The sequence below is a fragment of the Serinus canaria genome, chromosome 3 (assembly GCF_022539315.1).
Source record: "Serinus canaria isolate serCan28SL12 chromosome 3, serCan2020, whole genome shotgun sequence".
NCBI classification, from domain to species: domain Eukaryota; kingdom Metazoa; phylum Chordata; class Aves; order Passeriformes; family Fringillidae; genus Serinus; species Serinus canaria.
In genome coordinates, this window is record NC_066316.1 from 103518888 (window position 1) to 103544451 (window position 25564).

The 25564-nt window shown below is 37.0% G+C and overlaps 1 protein-coding gene across 13 annotated transcripts in view; it reads right to left on the bottom strand.

Moving 5' to 3' along the window:
* Positions 1-25564, bottom strand: part of PUM2 (pumilio RNA binding family member 2) — a 75953-nt gene that overhangs the window by 14479 nt on the left and 35910 nt on the right. For 6 of the 13 annotated variants that reach the window (XM_050972460.1, XM_030236525.2, XM_050972461.1 and 3 more), the window contains 9 exons: positions 24859-25031; positions 21597-21867; positions 21214-21307; positions 19238-19363; positions 17920-18059; positions 16092-16230; positions 8972-9115; positions 7674-7955; positions 2693-2929 (listed from right to left, as the gene is read on the bottom strand). In XM_050972460.1, the coding sequence (XP_050828417.1) occupies positions 2693-2929; positions 7674-7955; positions 8972-9115; positions 16092-16230; positions 17920-18059; positions 19238-19363; positions 21214-21307; positions 21597-21867; positions 24859-25031 (1606 nt within the window). The remainder of the gene's footprint in view (positions 1-2692; positions 2930-7673; positions 7956-8971; positions 9116-16091; positions 16231-17919; positions 18060-19237; positions 19364-21213; positions 21308-21596; positions 21868-24858; positions 25032-25564) is intronic. The other 7 variants (XM_050972459.1, XM_050972458.1, XM_050972457.1 and 4 more) reach the window with 4 other exon arrangements.

Genomic DNA, 25564 nt, shown 5'->3' on the forward strand with positions numbered 1-25564 from the left:
CAATTACCTCCAAAAGCCCAGATTTTAGAAATCCCACTCTACACCATAACTCTATTGTTAAAATACTGCAATTGCCATCAAACAGGGTAAGGACTATCAATCTAAAAGGATTTTTTATGACAATGGAAAACCACCTCTTCTTGCAGTTCCTTGTACTTGGGAGTGAAAGGGTAGTTCAAATTCATGACCTTACTGCTCCAGCTGATTACAGTAAAGAAGCAGTTCCAGACAACTGACAAATCCCTTCAAATACAGGAAAACTGACAACTAGGACAAAGTCATTAGCACATTCCTATTTTAGGATGTTGGATAAAAGTTGGTGAGAAGAGATAAAGACAGTAAAACATCACAAATTTCTTGTAAAAGGGAAATTGTTCTTTTAAGCTACAAAATGCAGCAGTGTCTGACAAAGGGGTTATAAAACCATGCACCCTTTCCCAGTGTAGAGCTCTAGATTCTGATGGCTGAAACAGGAGCAACCGAGTTTGATGCCCATTTTAAAACAAGAGTTAAACTTAGCTGAACCTGTTGATACAAGCAGGCAGGACAAGTTTGGAAGGTGGAGCGAGAGCTGCATTTGACAGGCATTATCAGAATACCAATGGAAACTGCATGCAGACATGAACTTACAATGTTGTTCTACTCTGAAAAGTGACTACATGATAACCATACCCTTCTTAAAGTACACTCCCTGTTTGATTTCAGGCATAACTTCTCACTTGGTGAGAAACCTTTGTTTTTTTTATTTTTTGTATGTGAGAACAAAACATGCTTCCAAGAGTGGTTGATGAACACACCAGAATAAATATAACAAGACAGACAATTAACTGCAGAAATAGTCTTAAACTCTTAGAAGGTGCATTTTGAATGCAACTTTGCAAAAATATGGCACAGGGCAGAAGGGCTAAAAAAGATTACTGCATTTTTCGTGAAAGCAAATATCAAGAAGTCCTCCATTTCCAAATTTCAGACTGATTTTGTAATATAGCGAAAAGTTTATCAGTATCAAGGTCCACTTCATTTGGATGATGAAGAGGACACATGGAAGCCAACAAGGTTGTGTCAATTTTCAGAGTACAACTGTATATTCTGGCAGTTACACACTGATCTAGTACATGATTTTACCAAGCTATTAGGCTTAGTTGACACTGCCAAACAGTTCAAAATGGGTCAAAGTCAGTATTTAACAATTTCTGTTGATAGAGGCAATCTTCTGTACTGATCACAGCCTATTTTCTCAGTACTGAAAAAAAGTTTTTTAACATTTATCAAATGTGAAACAAACAAAACTTTGAATGTTTTAAATTTTAGATAATGCCTTCCAAAATTTGGTTTAAGTATAGTTTTCAGCAATATGAAAACTATGGTGAGAGTACTTTGAAAAGAAAGAAAGAAAAAGATTTCCATGATAACCCCATTGTCAGATGTTCAGAACTTTCTCAAAAGCCTCCATTTGGGCTGAAACTTTCCATGCTTGGTCTCAGCCCAAAGGTGCACTTTGTAGACCTGAAAAAGGAAAAAAGGTAAGTAAAAAAAAATAAAATGTGCTGAAACATCCCCTTGCCCAGTTTTATTTCGGGTATTCAGCACTTAACCTTGAAGGGGATACTGCACTGCAAATGTAATATTTTTAATTATTTACCTTTGTTATACAAATCACTCACGTATTTCTCACTAAAGGTGTATTCTGATAGGCATTTAAAAATTTTGCTTCCTGTTTTATTTGCACTAAGAAGTATAGGGGATTATGCTGCCTATGGCAAGCATGGAACTGTGCATTGAATAGTTACTGGAGCAACTGGCAACTCAATCTTGAATTACATCCAGTTTCACTGTATGATTTTAGCATCCAGATTAAATGACTGCAAATATTTGCAGCAGAAAGGCAAAACTCTACTAGATAACCTCAGGTTAGAGGCATTATCTTTTAAATATACTATATACTGTAGTGGGGTTTCTTTAGATGTTTTATTTTTTAATTTTTTTTTTTTAAGAAAGGTTGAGCTCCCATGTTATCTTACTAGCCAAAAAAAAAACCACTTGAGAAATTATTTTCAGCAAGCCTTAAAAAATACATCCAATAACAGAGAGCCACCACTAACAATGCCTTTGCTACTTCTTTGACAAATGCTTTTTTTCATCTCCTTCCATCAGTCTGGTGATAAATTACTGTCTTCCTGGCAAGGTAACTGGGCCATGAGGTTGACTGATTCAAAAATCACCTTTCAATACATTTTACATTGAGAGAGAGCACTGCTCACTTCTCTACTTTATCATGGCAAGGGGCATTAATGAAAGTCACTTCACTGTTAAACACATCATCTAATATGTCCTTAAAACGGAAACACAGTGGAGGAGAAACAAAAATAATGCACCTTTGCTTATCATACTGTGGAAACATAACAGAAAAAGGACCAATAATTCTTACTGGGTTCTCTACTGGGCTTCTGCAAGGGAAGAAACATCAGTTGTTGGCCTGATACTGCCAAAAGCTGAGTGCCCTCCACTGTCAAATCAATGAGCATCTGAACATGCTCTGCATCATTCAGGAATGGCCCCTCTTCATTACAAAACTGTTTAACAGCAAAGGTAATGTGACATCTCTTATGCAACATATATTTTACACATAGAAATACATACACACATACAAACAAAAAGTGTTTTTTTGGTTTTTTGTTTTTGTTTTTTTTACCTAAATGCAAACTGGATGAGGATCCATGTGATGAAAGTGATGGCGGTGGCGTAAGTGAATGTCCTGGCGTTTGGCTTGGCAGAGGCATGCCTATTGGACTTGGAGAGGAGGAAAATCCCAGACTATTGTAAAATGGCTGCCCTATGGGTGCTAGGCTGCTACTAGATCTTTTGTACAAGTCAGAGCTAGTAGATAGAGAATCTCTCCTTGTGGCACTACTACTTGCAGAACTGCCAACTGAAGAAGAAATAAAAAGACCCTAATTACACAGTGTCAACTGAATAAAACCTATCCCCAACTACAGCTGGGCAACAACAGATGCGATCACAATAATTACAGCAATCGTTATGACAAAGACAATCACTGTGATAACCACACATGCTTTTAAGTAAATCTAAGTGGGTATAAACATACCACTGGCAAATAATTTCATCAATGTCCATGTCTTTCAACATTTCACACTAGACTTCTCACAGTAATATTGCAGTACTCTGTTTTAAATGGCTGACTTCAGGCTTTGGGACAAATATAGAATTTATTAGATTAGATTGCACTGTCACTTTATAGGATAAATGATTCTAAAAATATTGCCACTAAATTATTTGATAATTTTTTTTCCACCATAAATTACTAGTCAGACAGTGACATGCATTTCAGGAAAAAGTCTAGAGGAAATTTGTTGTTGTTTAAGGGTTCACAAAATAACTTATATTGCTGTTCAGCTGTTTCTGAACTTCCTCGTTTGTGAACCCGTCACCTGTAGGAAAAAAATGACTACTTTAAATTCCCTATGAGAATTATGGCTCTCAAAGAAGTGTTCTGAAAAGATATTATAAAGAGGGAACAGGCCAGGAAAGAAGATGAGAAGCACAGCAGAGATAGGAAAATTAAGCGAGAAATTAAAAATGTGATTTTACTGCTATCAGTGTTTCTCAAAGTCAAATTAGACTAGAGGCTTTGGATAACAGTGTATTAGTGAAGGACTGGTTATCCTGCACAGCAGCATTCAGAAGGGTGATGAGCAGTCTAGGACAAATTAGGAGAACAATAAAAAGCTTTTAGAAATGTTAAATTCTAATATCTGCTGCATACTAGTGAAGTATTAAACTAGTGTGCCTGTTTTAAACACTGAACATTCTTATAATCATGAACAAAACCAAAGTTAAGGATATTTTAATAACAAATATCTTTCTTAAGCTGAATTTGGAAAATTGATTACTACTATTGACTACTTCAACTTAAAACGGAAAGGTCAGAATTTTTACTTCCATAACCTTTATCCTTTTCAAGTACTTTCCTACTAAAGCTGGTGGAATGGAACAATATAAAAGTCGCCTGAAACTTCCCATTTTTAAGACACTAATTTGTTTTCTTATAACATAAACAACTTGGCTAATATTTTTCATGGCAGGAACTTGCTTGGACAAAATTTTTAATAGAACTTTTTTCTAAACACTGCCATTTCACAAACACTGGCAAAGAAAGGTGCTTTATCCTTAACAAAATAATGCAGCTACCTCTTTGTGAAGTTTATGCTTTCATGCACTCAGACCAAATATGCCAGCAACAGGAGACCTTTATTTTCACACTCTTAGACTGGACTAAAATCTTTGCAAAATCACAGTTCACCCAAGTTCAGCACAGATCTGCTATAGACTCATAGCTGAAAACTTAAACTCCTGACCATACACAGCACATCTGAGATGGCTGATTAAGGTTGTGCCTGCAACTGAACTTCAGTGTGCCATGTCAAAAACAGACTTTGAAACTGCTGTCCAAGATTCCACCTTGTGTTGGAAAGGCCCATGAGGCAATGAGGAAAGGAAGTTTTCTATTTCAAGTGCCGGGGAGACAAAAGCCAAACACAAGAAGTAGACTAGGGACTAGGGAGAGGGGAAAGAGAAAAAAGGAAACCAGAAGGAGGAAGCAAGAAAGGAAGATAAAGGAGCCAACAAAGAGACTGAAAGAAAAACTGGCAAGCACTTTCAGTGGGACTGAGGATGAGAAGAAAGCAGATCTGAAGTTAGGCTGTAGAAGGTGTATGTGACTGTGGGGCAAAAAGACTGAATAGTAAGCTGATGATGGGAACATCACACAGTACAAGTAGAAACAGAAACATACTTAGGAGGGAAGCAGGAGATAAATGTTGCCTGGAAACTGGGAAGGAAGACATACGACATACTAGAGGAGAAACCAGAAGGAAAAGATACTGGACTAACTAGGCAAGGAGATTGAGAACAAGAAACCAGAAGAGCAAATTAAGGCAACAGTTGAAAGAAATCTCAAGCTTCGAGACCAGCTCTACAGGCTCTGGCTCAGTGAACCATATAAATGTTAATACAATGCTACATGACTGCCATTTTTCCATCTTTCAGCGTTTCTTACTTGGCTAAATCACTGCAGCTTAACAAGTTACCACAAAGCAGCTGAGCTGCATTTTCACACACAAAACAAGCAAAGCTCACAAAACCCAGAAGATAAGTTGCATTAGCTTACTCCTCTTCCCCTCTCACTAAGCTAATCCAATTCCTTTACAGTTGTTACAAGCCAGAAGGCGGCATCTGGAAAGCTGCCACAGTTGATCTAATTCTTGGCTACCTGTTAAGCTGCAGTGACTTATCATCATGTACCTAAACCTTTAAAATGGAGTATGAATAACTTTATTATAAAAGAACAGAGATGGTGAGTACATACAGTCATTTATATGGTATGTTTGCTGCTTTCAGTTGTTACTTTGTTCAGTTACTCAAGCTAGAACATGCTCACCTTCGCAATTTTTGCAGCTATTTTTGCCCCCTGCAAAAACTGAAAACGTAAGGGCAAAATGTGTTCTGCCATCTATCAGTCTTCATGGCTATATTTTAACTGAAATTCAACATTTTCAACACACTGATGGGAGTTACAAAGAAGGTGAAACCATGGCACGTAAAAAATTAAACTTTCAATTCCCCTCAATATGCATGAATACCTCTTGTTTAAGTGCTCATCTGTGTAACTCAATTCATATATACATACAGGCCAGAACTCTAAAAAAATAAATAAATAAATAACCAGGAACAATTTTTAAATGGCTATTAGGGCAAGTATAATTTATACTTGGCAGAAGGGCACTTTCAATATACTTTTTTTCTAATAATACTACTAAAAATATTTCAGGTTTAGCTAGCACCTTTCATCAGCACTTCTCAAACTGCAAAAGCACAGGGTTCCTGCTTCCCTGTGCAAACTACCATGCTAATTAAATCACCCTGAATACTGCTCCAAGATTTCAGCATGTGCTCTCTGTGCTGAGGGCTTTGGATAAATCTCTGTAACTGACCTTTGCTACAAAAAAAGGCTTAATCTCCTGTGCCAGAAAAAGCTATGCTGATTTTCTTAAGTAGATACACAACTAAAATTTGTGTTCTACGGAGGTTCTTCAGATAAAGCAGGATAAACACTTTTATGACTTATATCTATTGTATCTAGAGACCTTAAATAGTTGCACAGTATTAAATATATATATTTATTATGACTATCTACCACTGTAATGAAACGGTACCTAGAGTGAAACACAGCTGCTAAGGATTCACTGAAACCTTATAAATAGTTCAGGACAAGTTATATTACATAATATTGGATAGCACAATTCTGTAAATAAAATTTACTTGCTGTAAATTAAGGAAAATCTAAGAAAACCTTCACTACTGAGTACTTCATTTTTTTTTTTTTTTTTTTTTTAAATTGAACATGGGATGTTTTGGGTCTCCTCTTTAAAATCAAATGCTGGACAGGATTAGTGTGAAAACCTGATTTTGGACTTCCTACCATTAGTTTTGTTGAAGTAAATAATTTTTCTGATTATTTTATGAAAATTAACACTGAGAAAAAAAACTCTGTGTTGGTATGCAACATATTGGATGTCACTAGTCACACAGGTACCAAATAACTACCATGACTTAACACTGAAGGGTGTGCTTTTCCTTCTGTTTTTTTCTCCCCCATTTATTAGGCTACTTTGTAATTTTTTAAAAATTGCTTTCTTTAGCTCTAATTTTTCCTTAATTTTGCAAAGAATACTGTTAAGAGTGCATAAAATTCCCCCAGTTTCTACCCATCTACAAGATATGCAAGATCAAACATGCTCCCCTCATTTCATTAAAATAATATTAGTAATAAGAAGCAATTCAGTGCTGTAAACTTAGAGATTAATAGCAAAAGGAGATATTCTTAAAAATGTTTATCTTGCCTTACTAAAACTGAATCTGATATATAAGAAACCTACCTTGCATGTTTAAAAACTGTGTGAATATGAAATTTCTGCTTTAGAGCAGAAATGTGACAGAATGATTTTTTTTTTTTTTAATACAAACAGGTTGGTAATATTTAGGAGTATCTGTTGAAATAATTAAAGGCCCCAAACGTGCACAGAACTATTTAGGCTTAACTATATCTAAGATTAAACCTGCTAGAGCTAACAAGGACTATTCCTTGGTATCAGGTTTTTTTTTTAATAAATCCTTTCAAAAAGTTACGGAAACAAGCACTTGGATATTAGATCAAATTTAGAAAGTCATGTGCTGTTTAATTTGTTAAAAGGAAAACTAGGAATTTTTCTGATATAATTATTAAAACAAAAGAATGTATATCTTCACTATCATCAATTGTTACTTTAACCACAGAATGAAGACTGTCTTGAAAACAAAAGCAGCTTACTGAAAAACGGCGACAAACTTCTGGGGCACAGTTCAGTGATCAGTATGGAAAAGTATTTTGGAGATACCCGTGACTACAGGATATTGTTCAAAAATGCATCTTCTATACAGAACCCAAGTGAATTTTAAAAACTTTCTTTTTTCCTCTATAATTTGTTTTAAAATTATATGACCTATTTTTGCATTCCTTTTAGAAATATATGTATAGATATGATGCCTGATACAGATACATTTTTTTGCTTAGCACAAAAGTCTCACAGAATGTCCTCACTATATTAACAACCTACCTGATGAGCCAAATCCACCAAGTGCAGAGCCGATAGCTGCTCCTAAAGAGCTGCTACTTCCAAAGCCAAGTGATGTGCTTCCTGGTTGGCCAGGACCATGTGAAAAAAGGGAACTGCTCTGGGAGTTATTGGTCAAAGAGTTACTGCCATAAAATGAATTGGATTGTAGGCTACTATTTGTTTGCTGTTGCTGTTGCTGTGGCTGGGCACCAAGTGGCCGAAATAGACCGTTCGTGGCTCCCGCGAGATTGTTTGCTGTTCCTCCAGCTGAAGCAGCTGCAGCTGTAAAACACATGTTTTCAATCATAATTACTCTCTTGAACATTTCTAACTAAAAATGGATTATTCAGAACTAAATTGTATTTTCTTGAAGCCCTCTTAAAACAAGCAGAAATTCACATATGAAAGGACTAAGAAACTTAATAGTATTATACAATCTTAATTACTCAAGGAAAAAAGGTGAAGACAGCACATGTTTTAGGCTAATCAAGGCTGCAGAACTGTTAATGTAATTGAGGGAATTTCCAGTGTAAACATATAAGACATTACTGTTTACTGAACTTTTTATACATCCTAAGTTGCAGTGGCAGAATTGCAGCTAAGAGTCATTCAAAGCCATCTTCAGCTACTGTCAAAAGCAAGTTCTGCACAGAGAAAGAAGCCGATATAGTAACTTAAAATCTAAATTTCTGACCAGATTAAGTTAATTAATCCAGGGTTAATATTCTAAATTTTAATTTAACAAATGCAATAAATGGTTCAGTAAAGTAATACTAGATCTTACAACTGGTAAAAAAGAAGGAAACTAGAGGGTTTTGATACAACTAATTCTCCTCTTTTGCTTTCCATTCTATACATAGCTTTCTCCTTGCCACATTTTTCAGGAGAAAAGCTTCATGAGTAAAGCACAGCAAGGTTCCAGAGCAGTCCATCTTCTGCCAGGCCGAAGCAATGAAATGATGCTACCTAGAGGACACCATTTAGGGGACTGATGAGAAGTGCATGTTATAATGCATGGGAAGAGGAAGGAGAAAATGTTCCTATCTGACAAGTAACATTTGCAGAAACATGCCTGTGTATGTATGGGGAGAGGAGTGTAAATTCCAATTAAAAATGGAAAATCCCATCTGTGAGAAAGAACAGAAGACAGAATAAAAAAGCAAGCATGCACAGTATATCCTTCGCAACTAGAAAACTTCACAGATGCACAGAAAACAACAGTGTCAAATGCTAATAACATTACTGTTAAGATTCAGTAGAGAAGTGAAAGAAACATCTGTGCAGGATTAAATATTTACCTGCTTGTGCTGCTGCAGAACTGATTAGAACAGGAGTTGAGGCCACCAATCTGACTGGTGCACCAAGGCCAGTTCTCGCTCCAGGGCCTACGACTAAGGCACCAGTCTGATCGTAATAGGCAGTGGGAGCCAGCACCTGGTAACCTGCACCACACAGGAGACAAGGATCAGTGCTACACAGTCTCACACAGTCAGCATTTCCTTTCTCCTTGAAATATTCTAACCACAAACTACAAACTAGCATTTCTGCCACAGTCTTCGAATATCAACTGGACATCAAAGAAAAAGCAGTGAAGATTATAAAATACTGGGACAAAATAAGATTTAGAAATGCTTCAAGTAAGTTTTACATCTAAAATAACTACTAAAATTAGTAGTCTAAAGTTGCACTTACTGTCAAAGTTAAAGTTTCTAACACCATAGTGAGAAGGTACAGGTACAACACAACTGGCAGATTTGGACCATTACCAAATCAATTTCTTTCATCAGTTTAAAATACTTTTCTCTTGTACTCCTTTGCACATGGAGAAGCTCTTGAGACAAGCACAATTAAAAGCTAAATGGCTGAGCTAAATGGCTGAGCTAAATGCAAGTCTGGCAATTCCACACATTACCTAACCAGACTTAAAAGTCCATCTGCAAAAAACACATTAGGAAAGGAATGCTGTGTGTGCAGGAGTACCTTGGACCAGCCAGTTTCACAGGAATAAAAAAGACTGTAATCCAAGCATAACACCTCATTCAGTTGACAGTTAAGAATTGGAATTGATGAAGAAAAGGAGGAGGAGTTGAAAAAGGAGAAAAGCAAGCAGTAGAAAAGAATACAGGATACAATATATGAATGAAGACAAGCAAAAGAGACAAAAGAAAGCCAAGCAACAACCCCTCTGTATTTAGAACAAGAGCACGAGAATTAATTTTAAAGCTCTTGAAACTTTATAGTGAAGGAGATTAATTGGAATAAGAATCCCTCAAAAATGGAAGGCAAGCTATGATAATTTAAGAAAGGCTGCTGTTATTTAAAATACAACAATTTCTAGTTGTTAGATTGACTATTCTTATGAAGCAATAAAACAAAACCGAATGGAATTTCAATATTCCTCCCATGTTCAAATATATACTAACAGTATTAAGAAAAAAGACAAGATTGCAAAAGTCACACATCTATTTTTGTAAATGTAAGAACAAAGATTTTGCATTCTATTTTAAGTCAGCTGTTCCCATCAGTTACCTTGTATGTTTAGAATTAGGTCTAGCAGATTTTTCTTTGAAATACATATGAACCTGAACATAACTGGACCTCTAATTTAAGGCGAGTACCATAATCACCAGCCTTCCAAGTCATATTTTCTCTTCCTTGATTTCTAAAACATCTCTAATCTCCTCTGCCTAGATACAATCCAAAAAAAGCTGGAAACATCATCTGCCTTCTGGCCTGGTGGTTGCAGTGCTCTGCAGGGAAGCTGGACACACAGGTCCAAATTCTCACACACTAAGAAAATATGAAGATATGAAGGAGACTCAGGTAGCATTGAACAGGACAGGAGCAATGAAAATCCAGATCTTTAGGTTCAATTCACAGTTTGGACAAATGCATTATACTGGTTATGAAAAATCATCATTGCGATAATTCTAAACCTGTTTGTTCCCACTGCTCACTACTCAGTTTGCAATCCAGGCACATTTACCTTCTCTTTCCCACCAACAGCACAAGAAGACAGTTGTCCTCCACATCATTTGTCTGAAAATTTGGCCAGTTAAAACCAACCAAAATAGGCTCCTGCAGGTGAACTAGGTAGAAATACTTTGCTAGAGGTGCCACTGCCTCTTCCACCTACAAAAATGTGCTCTGCTCTACCTCTTTGACTACTAAGAAAAGTTGCTAGATTCCCATTTCAGGTAGGGAAAGGTGACAAACTGTTTTACTGTAGTTCTGCAGATAACACAAAAATATTAGAGTAGTGACACAGTACAAAAGCTCATTATAATAACACATGTTCCTGCACACATTAGCAATGTTTAATTAGTAGTACCTACGCAATTTCTGCTTTTACTCCTAGCAGGTTCAACCAATAACAACATGTTGGTTCTGCTGTTTGTTCCTGCTCTATCTTATGAAACCACTTCTTCAGAACTCAGAATTGGCTAATGCTTAGCAGTATTTACTCTGCCCACCTACCCTCTCCAAATGCACAAACCCATGGATAATGTTGTAACTCCTGAAGTATAACTGCACAAAACTCCCACTGATTTTATGTTTACACCCTTCCTCTCATCTGAAACTAATACCCAGCTTTTTATATGACTTCAAGCCCATAATGTAAACAAGCCTATTTTCCAATGCAAAATACCTGGAGGGGGGCAGGGGAGATAACTTACACTTTGCATAAACTAAATTCACTGAAATTAATACTAATGCGGTTTAATACAGTAATATTAGATTTTCTTAAATAATTTACTTGTATGACTGCTAAATTAAAAAATGGAAGCAATTTGCCCTTGCTCTTTACACTACAAGATGCCCAAGCCCCCTTGATACTTCCCTGACATTATATCAACCTGTGATCCACTCACAGACAGTACATTTAAAATATGTAATGATAAGCTACATCAATAGCATCCAGGTACTACCACAGAAGGTTCAAGCTATGAATGAGAACTGATGGGTTCATCTCTGTTTCCAATTTCTGAAATACATTCTGAACCAAAACAGGCCTCAGCTTCTACTTAAATCTACCACAACAAAGCAACAAAGGACTATCTGTGAAATTGCTAAAACCTTGCTAAAGTGCATCTACATCCTCAAAGGTATAACATTTTTTTGCTTTGATATCGAAAATAAAATTTCAGAAAGACCATCCAAGATCAAATTAAGTAACTGAAGAAGAGGTCTCACAACAAACTCAGAGCATTTCCTTTCCTTTCCACTATTCCACAAATTGTGCCTCATCCCAGAAAGCTGAGCACAAATCTAGAAACCTCCCCTGCCTTCTTTCTTATCAAAGATAAGGTGATGACTTCGCAGATCTCTTCTCTAATTCCCTCTCTTCCTGTTTCAGTTTTTATTACCTTCCATCACATCATCATCTCTCCCTGTGGTTGTGCAATTTCCCCTCAAAATTAACAATTATCAATCACACTTCAGTGCCTTCATATTTGTGTTCCCATGCGGTCAGAAAACTAAAACATACTGTTTCCTAATCAGTTTCTAATCACACCTTTTATTTTCAAGTTCAATTGCTCTATCTATACTTACTGTCTCTGTATCAGCAGGGAATGTGAAAGTAAACAATCTAGTTTATAACTAGGGTATTTTGCTGAAATGATTCCTAAATGTCTCCAGAAACCACAGACTCTGAAAAATTTTCTGATTATTACACAAATCTTGAATATACCTAAAGAATGAGAAGAAATGAAATCTCTCCTCTTAGCTCATGCAGGTCATCCTTCGTACTGCCCTTATCCATCCAGCAGTGCAACTTCCCTCAGTGATGACATCCAAATAGATGCCAGTTAGCCACTTCTCTCTACACAATTTAAGGAGTGTCACAGATGTGACACTCCTTACTGCCAACTCAATTATCTCCTCCTTTTAAAAATGCCATCTTCTACCCTCCCCAACTCTCTTTGTCCAAAACCTGAACCCTTATAACCTTTTGCTTGTACTGATGAAGACACACTCAGCTTTATCTCTGCATATCCTCTCACAAATCAAATTCAGAACTTACTATTCAGCCAGTAAACCATTTATACTTTCTATAACCACTGTAACTTTGCCTATACTGTATATCTGCCACAATGAAATTTGACTTCTATTTCATACTTCCCACTGCAATGTCACACTTCAAATTCCTCTAGGTAATAAAACCAAAAAATGCTATGCCAATGGACAGAAATTGTTCATTTTTATGCTTTTTACATGGGTGTTTTTTCCCAGACTACTCACTTTACATGTCCTCCTGCAAGCTAGATGCACCATGACAGCTTTAATGTGTTAGCTCCATAAAACTAAGTTGTATCTGACCTAGTCAGTGCAGTCAGTGGAGCCTCTGGTGGCTGACCTGCTGTTACAGACATCTATTTTTGGGTAAGTCGAGCAGCTCTGCAGCCTCTTTACAGCAACTGCACAAGGGAGATCTCCACTGACTCCTTAAGACAGCTGAAGTCTCAAGTAGACTCCTGACTTTGAATGATTAAGCCAAGTCCAGAAGTTGACTGTGAGGAGAAAGGGTTTTATTCATAAGCAGAATGTATACTAATTGCCCTATGAATTGGGGAATACCCTCTGATACTTTCTTGCACATATATTAAGACAGAAACACTCTGGTTTTTAAGAATCTTTGTTATTGAATGACTTGCTCAATTAGGACAGGAAGAATTTTAAATGGTATTGTGTAACCTTAATTCAAAATGCATTTCACATTAAGTGGTTTTAAAAAACAACTTTAAGTTTAACCTTTTATCAGCCTTCCAGTACCCAGAGGGGCCTACAGGAAAGCTGGAGAGTTTTTACAAGGGCATAAGTGATAGAACAAGAGGGAATAGTTTCCAAATGAAAGAGTGCAGCTTTGCATTGGATATTAGGAACAAATGCTTTACTGTGAGGGTGATGAGGCACTGGAACAGGTTGCCCAGAGAAGCTGTTGCCACCTCACCCTTGGTGAAGTGTTCAAGACCAGGGTGGATGGGGCTCTGAGAAACCTGGTCTAGTGGAAGGTTCCCTGTCCGTGGCAAGGGGTTAGAATGAGATGATCTATAAGGCCCCTTCCAACCCAAACCATTCTATCATTCTGTGATTTTCTGAAAGGAGACTTAACAGCAACATTATGTGAAAAGTAAACCTGGGTTTCAGGCCCTTTCTCTCTGCTCATAGAATGAGATAGTTATCTTAAGTGACACAGGAATGTACTTTCCTAAACAGTTAACAAAGAAACACCTGAAATATCAAATTTCAAAATAAAAGCCATCAAATAGTTGGGATAACATGAATTTCATCCATCACAAAGGCTGTGACAAGGAGAAAGTAGCTAAAATAATTTCAAGACAGCAGCATGGACAAACTGAACAATATATTCTGAATTGCTAGTTCACAGTGAAGCCAAACTACAAATATTCTGTCTGTAAAGAGTATTTAAAAGCTTGAAATTCAGTTTAGACCTTCATGTTCTTGTAAAACATCTTAGTCCATTGAAACCTGAATTGCACACAAAATCTTGTTTATTACATTACATGTGTTGCTCAGTGGATGCCATCAGTGATTCACTGAATCACATTTTGGTATCTAAATATTATTTAGTCATCTTGATTCAATTTTATAGTAAGGTAATAGAAAAAGGCATTTCTGGAGCCAAACTCACTTTATCCTAAATCAGGAAACTAAAATAGAGGCAGACAAATCAAGAGTAAAAGTTCCTATTTATCTTTGCATATAAATGGAGCCTAAGCATCTCTCTCAAATACAGACACCAAACCCAGTAACAAAATTCCCACCTATAAAGGCATGTATTCATTTCCTCATTCTATATTCTTCTTACCCTAAAGAGGAATCACCAGCACTCCTGAGTCACTACAAACCCATCTGATGATGACTGAAAAAATATCTTTATATTTTGAGCTCTATTCCCTGTAATAGTCTGGTTGGTAAAGCTTAAGGCTGTTGCACACAATTCCTATTATACAACAGTCTGAAATATATTCACAAGAATAGAGTTCTTCTCTGGCCATCCAGGCTTGAAGCATCAGATGGGATAAAGCAGGAATCTACATTAGAAACTGAATAAAAAGGCTCCTGCCCTCATGGAAAACCTTTTAGGGCTTGGGGAAGAGGAAAAAAAGTCTTCAAGTACCTTCTTCAAAGGACAGGCTCTTGCACTGCTGAGGTTATGTATCTGACCACTCAGTATTACTTTCAATCGTCCACCTGGGGGGTGTGGTGTGGTTTATGGGTTTTAAGAACTACTCTTCAGACAGCTACTAATCCAGATCCAAAGTAAGAACTAATAAGTAACCATAAAAAAATGCACACCACATCCCCTCTTCAGGAAAAATACCTAAAAGTTATAACTAAGTCTTTGAGGCTTGTGCAAAGATGGTTATAATATCTCTCACTGTTTGTAGGCCTTATCCACTGCTTTGGTGAGGTGCAGAAGCACCACTTGGCAGGTGCCAGGACTGAACTTTGCTGATTCCTCATTTTTACAAGAAAGATGCTACAAGCTGAAGATAATTACTGCATGAGAAGAAATAGAAATTGCAGTTATAAAAGAAAACAGACAGGAAAAACACCATAGCCTGTGTCCTCTGCAGCTAGAATCTACAATGTGCTCACAGGAGGCCAAGTACACAATGCAGCCCCAGAGCATGCAGCAAACAACTCTGGCTCCAGGCTGCAGGACATCTCACAGTGGTGTTGACCAAGGAGAGAACTTGCAAAGGTAAAAGGAGTGGATCAACATTAACTAACTTAACTATGTAAAAACCTTAACTTTCATACTGAAGAATGGCCAAGTACACTGAAACTGCTCTTGCTCAGGTAATTGTACCAAACACTTAGATGTTGAACATCAAGCAAACCACTCCACAACACATGAACCACTCCTCAGGAAGTCAGAAGCCATGCACACTAAAAGAATCTGAGGCTCCAACATTTGGAGTTCTTCCAAGCATTTTGTGATCTTCAGATATGATCAAGAAGTACATTTTTTTTAAACATCTTAATTTTGGATTCTGAATTTTAGATATTATTATGTCCCAAATAAAAGTTATTCTAGCAAAACCTAATACTTCCTGTTGCAGAAGAACCAGAAAACAAATGACTTTTAAAGACAGCATGTAGTTGCTTCACTATACAAGAAATTACCTTGCAAAAATCTGTATTTCTTGTGCATACATTTGTAACAGCCAATACAGAGAAAATGCTCCAAATAACAAATGCTAGAGGAGCTTCTTGTGCTCTAAAAATACTGTGCCAGTATTTTAAACCAATTGAATAACACAAAACTATAACACTCAGTTCTAAGCAGCTTATTGTAAATGGAACAGCACTTTGTTAATCTGTTACCTAATAACACCAATATTCTTACTTTCTGTGAGTCTCTGAATCCACTGATAACATACATACCTGGCATGCCTGTAGCAAGACCCTGACCAAAAGCCAAAGCTGGATTTGCTGCTGCAGCTGCTGCAAGTGACTCTGCCTGCTGCCCTTGCTGCCCCTGGTTGGGAGTGAGTGGGCGCTGAGTTGCTCCAGCTCGCAGGACCTGGAAAAGGCCGACACAACACCCCTTCCTTAAAAGGTAAGGAAGCCAATCTATTATGTGCTAACAAAGGTCTAGAACAGTTGCTTTGAGTATCTGATGCCTCTCAGCCCTGATTGTCACTTGGGGAATCCTGCACCTCGTTGGTTTCCAGAATATACACATACAATGAATAAAAGGTATACACCATTTTGTTGAGCAATGTGACCATAAAATATCTGCCCTGCTTTGGACATCAGGACTCAGGTATGTTCCATCAATGGCAATGAGTATAAAGGAAGGCAGAAAATCTGTAAGAGTGATACATTTTACAACCTACGTTATTTATTAACTGAACGCCTGACCTTCCTTGATAAACACATTTGTTGACATTACTTCCAAGCAACTGAATGATGTAAATTTGAGTATCTCAGCACTTGTAGTAACTTGTCTAAATAATTAACACTCTACTGCCAACAGTGCTGTAAATAATGCACCCACTATGTTTTAAACATTCACATAACACTCCATCACCATGCAACACAGGCATATTTTATTATGTTCTGACAGCAAATCTCCGGGAATCTGACTGAAAAGCAATCTAAATTCTTGCAACTACTCTATTCCTCTGGGTTAAAATAAGCTTTTTCAGGTCCGAAATAAGGGAGAAACACAACTCACAATATATTCGCACAAAGAATTGTATATGTTATTTGCATAAATCAGTATTAACTTTATAGAGAAAACAAAAAGAAATGGCAGAGACAATATACATTCAGTTACCAATGCAGGTCACTGATAAAAACAATCAGTAGAAAGAAATATCTACCTCAACATAAAAACAGTGATTAAAACCCCTGGAATTAAAGGTGTCTCAGACTTCTTATATTACAATTCTAAGAATGGCATTGAAATTAAGCATACTGCTGGTAAAAAATTTGAAAGGCTTTCATTCGTTCAAGTGTAAAGCTATTGTAAAATCTGGGGTTTTCCTTTGTCAAAATTGCCATTCATTTATGCTGAAAATTCATACAATAGTTTAAAAATTTATCCAGAGTAACAACCAAAAATTAGCATTTTTCAAGGAATACTTAAAGAAACTGAATTTTCAACAGGTTCTTGTAACAATTGCTCACTCTTGCTTCACCAAGGCAAAAACACCATATGGCACATGGTGATGCTGCAATACAATTAATGTACTGTATTGCAGAAAAATAAGCCGGGCAATCCTTCCTTCCTGTGAAGCAACAGAACTACTGGTAACACCTTTATTTCCCTGCTTTTCAAAGGGACAGAAAAATGTGTAACAGTCAATCTTCAGCTAATTTAAGAAAACACAGATCAGTTTTTCCCCAAGCTTAAAAGAAACAATATCCTCCAAAAATTACCAGAATATATCTTTTCATCCCCTTATGTCAATTTTCTAGATTAAACATCACATAAATTTACTACAAAGGAAGCATCACCTACACACATAATAGCAACTGGAAGAAAGGAACCATTTTAAATGCTTATTGTCTTAAGAAACGAGACTGTAAAATAACTTTAACATGGTGTGAGACAGTGACAATGAATAAGGAAATTGAGAGTTTTAAGCATTCATTTATAATACAATTAAATGCAATTTCTGAATTATGTAAAATTTTCCAGCAGCTGACCCTTACACACTGGGATATTAAGGTAAGGCACCTCTGCTTTTCATGCTGAACGTACCGGTTGCTGTCCCTGCTGTGCCTGGGAAGCTGCTTGCTGATTTGCTGTGGTATTTGCTGCTGCAGCTTGCTGCTGGAATAAATTGGCTGGATACACCCCCCATGGAACACCATAATACTGAGGAGGAACCACAGCAGGACCTAAAACCAGAAAGCATGATTATTCCATCTAGTGCAGCTGCTTAAAATACAGTTTGTAGCATCCCTCATTGATCAATCTTCACAGTTTCAGAAGAGAAGTTAGTATTAAAAAGAAAGAATTCCCACATTAGCTAAAATGACACATGAATACAAATGGGTTAATTTTAAAAATTCACACCAAGCCATACCTGTATGATAAAATGAATACCCTTTTGAGACTCAGATGACAAAGAAAAACCTTAAAGCATTCAGAGTCTGTGTACCAAAGAACACTGAAAATCAGTTTTCATGGTTGGAAGAAAAGATCATTTCAGAACATCACAATATGAACAAAATTTATCCTCCTGATAGTGATGTACTGAGACTTTGATCATCTGTGATTCCTCCTTTCTGTATGATGCCCTTGCTTATAAACACTATTGCCTGTGCCTCTCCTGCACATACATGATGCTCTTCAAGGTGGACACACTTAACTCTTCCAGTCTATTGTTGAAGAACCTGTAGAAGAATAATCTCTCTGTTTAATGGGATTGTACATATAAACCATAATGTGTACATGTATTTTAGTTTTTTCTACTGCCTTCCCTGTGAAAAACCATCTGGAAACAAAGGAGGGTTTGTTTTTTTTTTTTAATGTTATGCTCAAGTCTGAGCACTAGCTGGGACTTGAATACTCAGTAGTCACAGTGTTTCACAGTGATATCTAGTAACTTTTAAGACATTTTCCTGTGTTTCTCTGTGGTCTGGGCCTTTTAGCATGCTGGAGACCATCTTTATTCTCATGCCTACTGGGAATGAGAACAGCTAGACTTAGAAAATTAATGCACTGAGTAAAAATATACAAGGAAAGGCTAGCTGTCACATCTTTTCAAAATAATACATACTGTCAAAGTCAGATTCACCTTATGAAGGATAAACAACACTTTTAGAACAAAAAAAAAGCCCTACATTTTGTATATGAAAGTCCAGTGGCAAGAGAAACTTGGAATCCATACATAACAAACTGAAATCCTTTCTACTGCAGTAAGAATTTTCAAAATGGCAGTATTCATTTTTTTACAAGTCTCTTCTTCCTAGAACTACCTTTGCAGAGAATAAACAGGACAGATTTCACTTTTTCTTCTCCTCTTTCTGTTCAGTTGAATTATCAAGACAGACACTTCCCAGTGTTCAGTTACCTGCTAGGGTAGCTGCTGCAGCCAATCCAGCTGCGGTGTACGGGTCAGTCCCTGGAGGAGCAGCGCTGATAATATATGGGTTTGGCACAAAAGCAGCTGGGGCCAAGCCTGCGGAGAACACGCCTGCTGCAGTAACAAACAGAGCTTCATTACAGCCAACATTCTTAGCAAGCATCATCATATTCACACCACCCAAATCACACAGCCTATCTGTTAAAATCAGAACTGCTCGTACTTTGGAAGCTCTTAAGACCAGGTACATAATAACAGAAATCAACACTTCTATGTCTTCTCATCGGTCCTTTCTTACTAATCCCAAGGCTTAACAGCTTAGTTTTGTTTTGTAAGACTCCAAGGAGCTTTATCTCATATGCATCTATCCATCCTTACACAGAAGGGATTATTCAAAGTGGAATTTATCTTGCTCAACTTTAACTATCTGAAAGTTAAACTAATCTTGCAAGGAAATCTGTAGCAGACAAGTCATCTAGTGTGTGAAGTGAATCAGCCAGATGAAATAAACCACCTGCTAGAGACAAAAATCTCTCTCCACTGACAATTAGGAAAAAATTTAACCAGATAGTTTAAGTCAAATACCTAGCTTTTAAACAGCCAGATATGAGATGCTAATCTTACTTCCCAAGGATCCTAATTTGATAAAGGAATTGCAATGGAAGGGGACAACTGCAGAAACTGCAGCAAACAAAGCATCACTACCCAGAGTTTCCCCAGTCGGGTTCATGTACTTTATCCAACACTGAGTCAGCAACTGTTGCAGCAAGCAAGGCACATCAAACTATGTACCTCCTTTCAAATATTTCTTGATAAATTTCTATTAATATGCACATGAGTAGAAGCTGCATTTTAAGGAGAAGAGTTTCAGCTGACTACTCATCCAGCACTTCATCCTAAGTTGAGGCTTCTTCAAAGTTTAGAAGTCAAAGATAGGACCTGTGGACTCACACAAACATCTCAATCTGCCATGCTCCCAGCTCTCAGCCTGTATTTGTCAAGAGCTGCCACTTTTCAATCCCAGCTATAGGCTGCTGATTCCAGTCTAAGCAGACCTCACCACCTACCTAAACAACAAGTTGGTGGGAAAACTTATTTGCAGGAGAGCATGGACACAAGTCACTGGAAATGCTTCCTACTTCTGCCTGCCCTTCTGATCCTGAGAAACCTTTTTTGCTCACAGAGGAAAGACATTTGTGTACACGCCTTAACAGCCTCTTGGAAATGGAGAGGGTAGAAATCTTTAAATCCCGACTACATCCCTTCCTTAAACTAGGAATTGCTTCCATGTGTGTTCCAACCTCCCTCCCCTAAACACCAACAGCTTCTCCACAGTGGAACATGAAATTGCTGTCACTGAAATGAAGGCTCCTTGTTAAGTTGCAGCACTTGAAAGAACTTGATGTATTTAACTAACTCGCTGAACTAAAGGCACTGAAAAAATCCTGCTAAAGAATTAGCTCATTAGGGTACCTGCAAGAAGAGCTGTTTAAATGGTGCCATTAACAAGGAAAAATTAAAACTCCATCAACACAACAGTATGATTTCAAAATTCTACTGTACAATGGTTCTTAACTGGATTACTAAAAATACTAAACTGCAATAGAATCTTAGAATTGCATAATGGTTTTTAGTATATAAAGCTAGTGTTTCTACCACTACTTATAGCAGTAAGCATTTTTAAGTTTTACTCTCACCAGCATTCAAATGCTATGCTACAGAAGCAAATATAAGTCTTATTTCTTTGTATACAACTGTCCAAAGGGGAAAATTTACAACAGAAGACCTCCACTAAGGACAGTACAGTCATAGGCAGTCATTCTGAGCAGTTTTCATGAGAACCATTGCAATGGGCCAAGTGATCAGTATCTATTTGAATGAGAAGACTGGCTAAATTGAAAGGAGTCTATCAAAACAACACACCCACTTTGTCAGGGACTTGCTGCATTGTACAGAAACCTCACCTATGTGTGGCTGCTGAGCTGCAGCCAGTGCATATTGCTGCTGCTGGGCTGCTGTCAACTGCTGAACAGTCAGAGCATTAGTCCTCTGGAAAAGCTATTGGGGAGAAAAAAAAAAAAGATGCATTTGAGTTTTCAAAAGTCAGAGCTATAATATACTTGGATTTGTTTATGGAAAAAAATTATGTCAAACCAAGCTTCCATAATAGCAAGTTACTAAACTAGAAAATTATGCAACAATATTCTTCTAGATTAATGATACAGTTATTTGCCCTTGACTAAGTCACAGACAAAATAATACTCAATGCACTGCATGTTGAAATGAATGATTATCAAGAGGATAATCAACAACTTAAAGGATCAATTTTCCACAGTCCATTACTAACCTGCTGCTGAGAATTGTAGTCAAAAAGTCCTACAGTAGCTCCTGAAGAGTCCATTTGTACCTGATTGCCAGGATAGTCAAACTGTAGAGAATCCAGACCAACTTGTTCCATGGCATCTAGATTCTGATTTTCTGGATTTGAAAATTCTTCTACCAGAGGCTTGTGGGCTGTAGGATTGGGAAGTGGACCTAATCCTTCTGTGGTGCTGGGATTGGGGCCCAGGCGTTCAGCTACTTCTGTTGGGGAGGCTTGTCGACTTCCTGGGGTACGACTGTTCAGAAGGAATTTAAGACAGACTCTTCAGTCTTAAATAAAGCTGTCCATGGACAGAGCACAGTATTTCTACTTTCAAAGCAGCTCTGAACTCAAGAGACTTTACAAAGGGAAGGGACAGACTAATTTTATAATTTTCAACCAGCATGCACTGATGGCTCAAGATAAAGGATGCATTTAACTCTAAAGCATAGTTTTGCTTTTTTGTAAGTTTAAGACTGACTACAGAGCTCTTCAAATTACTTGTGAGAAAAAAAAACTGATTTGTGAGGCTGTTTTGAGTCAAATGGAGTGAACTGTGGTCACTTGTGAATTTTGGGCTGTCTCTTTATTGTATTTTGGTAGTGATGTGAAATGTACTACAGAGAAATTTAAAAAAAATTAATGCCTAAGGGCATTTCATGCCAAAGAAGAGAAAGACACAGCATAATTTCAACTGGATAAGACAATCATACAATATAGTAACCATTTTTCAAATCTGAAAAGCAAGCAGTATATTTTTTTACCTTGAGTAAAATGAACTAATAACCACTTCACTTAGCATGTAACTAAAACATTTCATTTCCTACACAACTCATTTAATAGACTACTACACTGATGACTGGTGGGGAAAAAGTGTTCCTAATATAACCCTGAACAAAATATACAGCATCAAAGATACAGTATTATACATAAAAGCTGAACTGTTCTCTCATCTGACTGTCAGTCTACAGGGGATAGATATTTTTGGATACCTATAAACACCTACAAGCAAACTGATGAGGTGAGATGTCAACAAAGTATCATCCTAAAGAGATTCCCAGCACTATTTGGTTAGATTTAGGATACCTTAATTTGAATGGCAACCCACCTTCTGTGGGAGGCCATATTGTTTAGACTATCAATTTTTACTGGCAAAAATCTAAGTTAAATTCTAGGAAAGAGCTGTGTGAGAAAATCTATGATCCACTAACATTACTGTGCTGGCAGAACTTTATGATTATATATTTTTTCTCAGGAAATGCAGAACTTCAAGTTTAGTTGGTCTTACTTGTGAAAACTGGGCTCAAATACCAAATGCCATCTTGCAGGAAGAACCCATGTTTATTCCAGCAGTACAGTACTAGACCAGTCTGCTGAACTACTAATTCTAGGTCAGCAACACAGCCTCAGTACTACCTGTTCTGCTTCCTCTTCAGGGCTCCAGAGCCAAAGTATCTGTTCCTCACTGAAGCCCATGACTAATGCAAAGAAATCTACTAGCACTTATGTAGCAGCTGATAACAACACTTAAGTCTGTACAGCCAGAAATCAGCCTTTTAGGGAGTTTATTGCAGCAACACTGTATGATTTATTACTCTGGACAAAATATGTCAAAGAAAGGAAGAGGTTTTTGACAAGAGGTTTTTTTAATGTAAAAAGAAACCTCATGAGGATTGTATATAACATGCTGGCTTACCATCTAGGTATCCTAGCAAGCAACCATGTCTTGCTGAAAACTTGAGTTTAAAGCCATTTAATATTCCCTATTTTTCCCAAGTGAAATACAGCATTAACAAAGTGAAGAACAAAAGGAAAAAAGGCAGTTATTTCAGTACATACTTAGTTTAAAAATGCTACGAGTACAATAAAAATACAATGAGGAGGACAGGATGAAGTTTCTTTGTTAATACTTATGGTTAGCTAATAACAGGTTGCTCCTTACACTGGTGCTGTTCTGTTGCTATAGTTAAAGTTGTGTCAATACTTCAATTATAAACCTCAGTTTGGAGGGCTCTATACCACCACTTTATATGGCCCATTTCATTTAGATGGCCTTATTTTTTCATTTTTCTGAGAGGTTTACTGGCTTTGGATGCTTTTTTGCATTTGTGTATTTTTCAAAAACTTCTCTCTTTAAATAATAGAGAAGGTACTTCACAAACACCTATTTCAAAATTGAAATAGATACTGGTAAAGAAAAGCAGGACAGAAGTTATTCTGCATTTGCTATGGGTAACTATGAAAGTAACTTTGTTTCTTGCGTATATTGCAGTACACAACTGAAAGGAGCCAATGTGAGCTCTCTGGTATGCTTGGAATTGTATTATTTTCAATGATACGTCTTGAAATATAGACCTCAAGAATCCCTCTTTAGCCTCAGGTAAATACATTTTTTAAAGGGTAAGAAATACTTACGTATGGGATTCAAACATGCATTTTAATATACTTGCTCAGTAATGAACTACTGAAACCACAACTATCTGGTCATGTTCATCACATTAATACAAATTTATGAGCAGCACTCTAGTTCTCTATCTTTTTAATTCTTCTGTATGACACAAATGCATCACAGCGATTCAAGAAAGACGGAACAGCCCTTAAAAAGTACCCAATTTAAAATGCAGTTTAGTGTTAGAAAAAAAAAACAGACTGGCTGTGCTGTCATATAAGAGTTCACTGTTCAAAAGCTTGAGCTTAGTCCAATCTATTTTTCCCTACAAAAACAACCAAACCGCAAAACCATTCCATGGGTGACATTTAATTATATGAATAGGAAAATACATTGCTCCACCTTAGTCAGAGATATGGCTTTTATAAAGACTTATGGGGAAATGCTTAGTTATGTTAGGCTGTGGTATCTACTAGCAATATCAGAAGGAAAGTTAAAATTCTGTAGGACTCTCTACAACACTTAGATGCAAAAGAGTATTAAAAAGAAGCAGAGAGAGAAAGAAATTTAGTTTGACATTAAAAGGGTTAAAGTTTTCATCCCTCTTTAATGCACCACATTCAGAAGGTACCCATTTACTTTTAATAGTTATTATGTTAAGATGAGTTTGTCTCATGAGAAGTGACACACACATTAATGACATCCTAAGAAACATGTGGCACAGTGGGAAAGGGAGGACTTCAGAGGGGAAGAATCAGTCTGCAGCTGGGTAATGTTTAAAGCTGACACACAAACCAGAACTGTAATAATGCCCTTAAGAGACATGCTTGTCTTCTTGAGAAACAGTTAAAAGCTTACTTAAAATCTTTGCAATCGGCATCCATTCCATTTGGCAAACCTCTGCCATTTATTTTAGTAACATCCTCATCATCTCCTTGTTTAAGATCTCTGTTTTTGTCCTCCTCAAATGGAGAAGCCTTGCCTTTCTGATCTCCTTTCTCAGGTCCATCTGTTTCAGCATCTCTAGTGCCCTGAGGAAAAAGAATCTGTTTGATTCTGAATATTGAACAGAACACAATAGGAGCACCACAAGGTGACCTAATTCTACACTACAGTGCACGTAAACAACACAAACAGTTTGTTGTCAATGAAATTGCATTTGGTGGGTCACTTGATCATCAAGTTTCAACCACATGCAATTAATAACTGCCAAAATATGAAAAGGAATGCCAAGATTTATAATGGAAGAGCTAACTCAACCTTAACTATAGCGGTGCTGTTAAAGCAGTAACACTTTGAATTAGAGAAAAGTTTATATTATACAATTAAAACATCCAGTTACAAAACAAACCCGCATGAAAACATAGAAGATCTAGAATAAAGCTCATCACACATTTTAAATTAAGCAATTTGCAGTCTTTTTCCTACCTTTAATTAAAGTTTTTAGGAAAGCACTTTAAGACAGCTATTTAGTTAAGATTCCCAAACCACTTCCCTCTTCTGCCCCCTCCAACCAAGGAAGACAGACAGATAGCAACTATTTCCTTCTAAAGAGTTAAAAATT